The sequence below is a fragment of the Populus alba genome, chromosome 13 (assembly GCF_005239225.2).
Source record: "Populus alba chromosome 13, ASM523922v2, whole genome shotgun sequence".
Lineage (NCBI taxonomy): Eukaryota > Viridiplantae > Streptophyta > Magnoliopsida > Malpighiales > Salicaceae > Populus > Populus alba.
Genome location: NC_133296.1, coordinates 4,511,655 through 4,515,812, shown reverse-complemented (window position 1 = coordinate 4,515,812; position 4,158 = coordinate 4,511,655). Strand labels below are relative to the sequence as shown.

General features: G+C 35.3%; 1 protein-coding gene across 1 annotated transcript; it reads right to left on the bottom strand.

Moving 5' to 3' along the window:
• Positions 1-3,059: 3,059 nt before the first annotated feature.
• Positions 3,060-3,668, bottom strand: LOC140954458 (secreted RxLR effector protein 161-like). The gene has a single exon (XM_073404054.1). The coding sequence runs from the start codon at positions 3,666-3,668 to the stop codon at positions 3,060-3,062; it is 609 nt and encodes a 202-aa protein (XP_073260155.1).
• Positions 3,669-4,158: the final 490 nt, after the last annotated feature.

The window sequence follows — 4,158 nt, the reverse complement described above, 5'->3', positions numbered from 1 at the left end:
TTTTGTGTGTGTGGGAGAGACAAGTTGGTCGAAAAATCTCACTAGATTTAGGTTTTTTTGTAGCTTGATGGATAGACAGGGAGATTGAGACCGTTGGACTTGGGTTTTCACAACAACCTTAAGAACAAGTTTTATGTTAAGCCTTAAAAAACTCTTTAACGTATAAGTTAGCAGTGATGTAAGAGTAATGAAGCTCTTAAATACCGTGTTATGTTTGGTTTTGTTGAGAAAATATAGGGACAAAAAAAGTAATCAAAGGTTTAAAAAAGATTATAACGAGTTAGGAAATTAAAACCCTTTATTTGATGGCTCTTTTAGGATAAAAATAGATTAGAAACTTAATGTATAAAAAACACTGTCTCACTCTAGCCTTACTCTTTTTAAGTGCCACTTTGAAAACGTACTCATTTCAGCATAATACAAGAATTATGAAATTTAAAACAGATGTCTGCATGCCTTAAGCAGACTTTGTTATTTAAACTCAGCAATTTAAATTTTGCTTTCAATATCAATTTTTAGATATAATTTTGTGCACCTGAAATTAAACAAGCACACGGACACAAATATATGATTTTATTAAATATATGAATGGGTACAATCTCTATGTAATATATTCTTTCAAAAGAATATGGCAATCCTCTTATTCTTCCCTTGGATTTGATGTAAGGTGACTTGATTTATTTGAGTAATCAAGCCAAGATTTGTGCTTTGCAAGAATGTGAATTTGAGCGTGTATTGCGAAGTGAGATGTTGTGATTTGATGCTTTGAAGAGTACCTTGATTTGTCTTCAAAGTATTGCAGAAGAACTCTTATGGGGCGTTTTGGCTTAATCCAACAGAGCTAATTTGTTCTTTGTAGACTTCAAGCGTAGATGAAGAAGGCTTGAGAACTCTTTGAGAGAGACTTCCTTGCTTGAAGAGAGAGAGAGAGAGAGAGAGAGAGAGAGAAGAGAGAGAGAGAGAGCTTTCTTGCTTGAAAAACTTGTCTTGAAGAAAATTTGTATTTCTAGGAATCCAATCTCTTTCTTTAGGTTGAGGTCCTTTATTTATACAGATCTCTAGGGGCTCTCAGGTCCTTTTCCAATGCCACATGGCATAATTTTATTGGTTGATATTTATTGACGCGATCTTGCATTTATGACAAGATATCTGATGCGATCTTGTAATTATAACAAGATATTTTGAATATTTCATCTCAAGTGTCAACTTTTCATTAGCTAAGAATATATGAAGACTCATTTATTTTCCATGTCATTTTATTTCAATTTTATTTTATTTTCTTTTTAAAGAATAAAATAACACATGGTGAAATTTAATTGATAGAAAATTTGTATTTCTACAAATGCCCTCTCGAGACAAGTTCACTTACTTTTGGAACAATGGGCATGTCTCGAAAAATATGGTTGAGAGGGTTTTATATTTCCGACTAAAATTTGATTTGATCATATTAGATTTTCACAACAAGCAGATAAATCTTATTGTGAAAACCAAAATATGATAATCAAAATTGAAAATTTATGGATTAATCTTGATTGAGATTTATCAAAAAATCAAATGATAGAAGTATTCTGGCCCAATACCTCATTTGAAACTGTTGAATATTCAAGACCAAACAAAATTTATCTTTATACTTGAATAGCAACCAACATTTTTACCGATGGCTGTAGGAATTTTTTTTCATCATTGGAAGTGGTCACTGTAACATCTTGTTTTATAGATTCGTTGTTTTGAATCCAATGATGCAATCCGTTTGTGATTCCGAGTAGCGATCAATGATTATCACATATTAAAGATTTTAATTCATATTCTCTTTCTTTTTTTGATATGCGTGCACTCCATTGTTTTGATGAATTATTTGCTTCATTCCTGTTTAAATGTTCTTTCCTTATATAATTCCTTGTATTTTTAACCGATTGAGAGCAAAGACTAATCAAATGCTTTTCAAGTTAGGAGAGAGAGTTTGCCATTTCAACAGTATAGGAAAAACTTTGTCCTGGGTAGCATGTCGCATCCTTTGTTTTCCTGAATGAACTGCCGAGAGAGAGGGTAAATGAAGAGTGCAGAACCAAACAACAATTATCGCTTTTTTTCACTATGACTTGAATAGGAAAAATTTGCAGAACTGAACAGGAATTGTTGCTCTTGTTTTGGAAGAGGAAAGGCAACTTGCACAGCCGACCTTTCTATCACAGAATACGAGTTTTCTTCTTCTTCTTTTGTAATCAGGCAACGGTCTATAGTGTGGCTATAAAAGGCCACTACATTGTCTTTTTTTTTTTTGTCACCAACTTAGCAAATTCTTATGTTCCTTCATTAACCGTATAGCATCCCACCTAGCAGCTCAGCATCACCAACAGGTCCTAGCAGGTATGCATAGCTCTCCAGTATTTGTTTTTACAATTACAGGTTTCCTTCCCTTTGTTTTTGTATATATGCAGGACACAATTCTGAGTTTATGCAGGTGAAGTAATCTGTACACTTTTAACCAAAGCTCATAAAACAACCTTTATTATGATCAAATTATCTTGATTCGAACGTCTATGAAATTGGAAAGCAACGTCTGCTGTAGGCAGATTCACATGATTATTCTTTTTTTACCATTGTCAACACTGGAATCTCAACTTGGATTTCAACTGTGTGTATAATAAACCAACCATGTGAAGAACTTCCAAAGTTTCTAAGGCTTCATGATGCGTGAGTATACAGTGATCTTCCAACCAGTGGTCTATAATTATGATTTCCCTGTCCATCAGGCGTGTTTACGGTTGAAGTAGTTTGATTTTGAGAAAGCAAAACGTAGCTTCTCTATATTTCTTATTATCGTCTATGCAGAGGAGTGACTGTATTATATATATTATATACACATTACATACATTACACAGCACAACTGTTGTAACTGAAAGGCAATTACCAATTACAGTTGTTGTAACTGAATGGCAATTACAACTGTTTATTGAACTGAAAGTCAGTTTATAACCGATATATGGCAGCTATATTACGTGACAAGGAGGCGTGTATTTCTGGCTTATCATCCCCCCTCAAGTGAAAAGGGCTTGGAACTATACAAAGCTGAGATTTGAGAGATAAGAACTTTGAACTTGGGAGATGCTTAATAGATCAGCCGGTTGTTCTTCAGTAGGCATGAACTGTAGCTGAATTTTGCCTCTGGTAACCTGATCATGAATGAAATGAAGATCGATTTCTATATGTTTCATTCTGGCATGAAACACAGGATTCTTTGCCATATGATAAGCATTGATGTTAACATACCATAGAAAAGGAATGGCAGGAATGGAGACACATGGTTCTTGCAGCAGGGCTTGTATCCAAATCATTTCAGTTGTAGCAAAGGCAAGACCACAGTATTCTGATTCTGCACTGCTACGTGAGACCACCTTTTGTTTGGATAAGGACCATGAGACTAAGTTGCCTCCTAGATAAACCAGATAGCCACTGGTACTGTGTCTATCATTAGGTTGACCACCCCAATCGGCATCGGTGAAACCTTCTAGTGTCAGGTGACTGGAAGGACTTAATAATTGCCCTTCATGCATAGTGCCTTTGAGATAACGAAGAATTTGTTTGACAGAAAACCAATGCGCAGAAGTGGGTTGGTGCATGAATTGAAATGCCTTATTAACAACAAAGGCAATGTCAGGGTGGGTCATTGTAAGATACTGAAGGGCCCCCACAACACTTCAATATTGAGTGACATCTGGTAGAGGGTCACTATCAAGCTTGGATAAGTTCTGCCCAACAGCACCAGGTGTGAGTGCTGATTTGGTATGAATCATGGTAGTGCGATGGAGAAGCTCATAAACATATTTGCTTTGACTAAAAGTGATAGAGTTTGTATGATAAGAAACCTCAATACCAAGAAAATAGGATAGCTTTCCCAAATCTCTCAATGCAAAAACAAAATTAAGTTTAGCAATGAGAGAAGAGATTTGTGTGGGTGAGCTGCCAGTAAGGATGATATCATCCACATAGATAAGAACAATGATAGTAGAGGTTTTGCCAAAATGGATAAACATGGAACTATTAGTTTTGGAACTACTGAATCCCCATTGTAGAAGAGCAAAACTCAAACGTTGAAACCAGGCTCGTGGGGCCTGTTTCAGACCATATAAAGCTTTGTTTAATTTACACACTTTGGTA

Coding starts and splice junctions, on each gene's coding strand:
- LOC140954458 (XM_073404054.1), bottom strand. CDS start 3,668: ATGACCCACCCTGACATTGCCTTTGTTGTTAATAAGGCATTTCAATTC.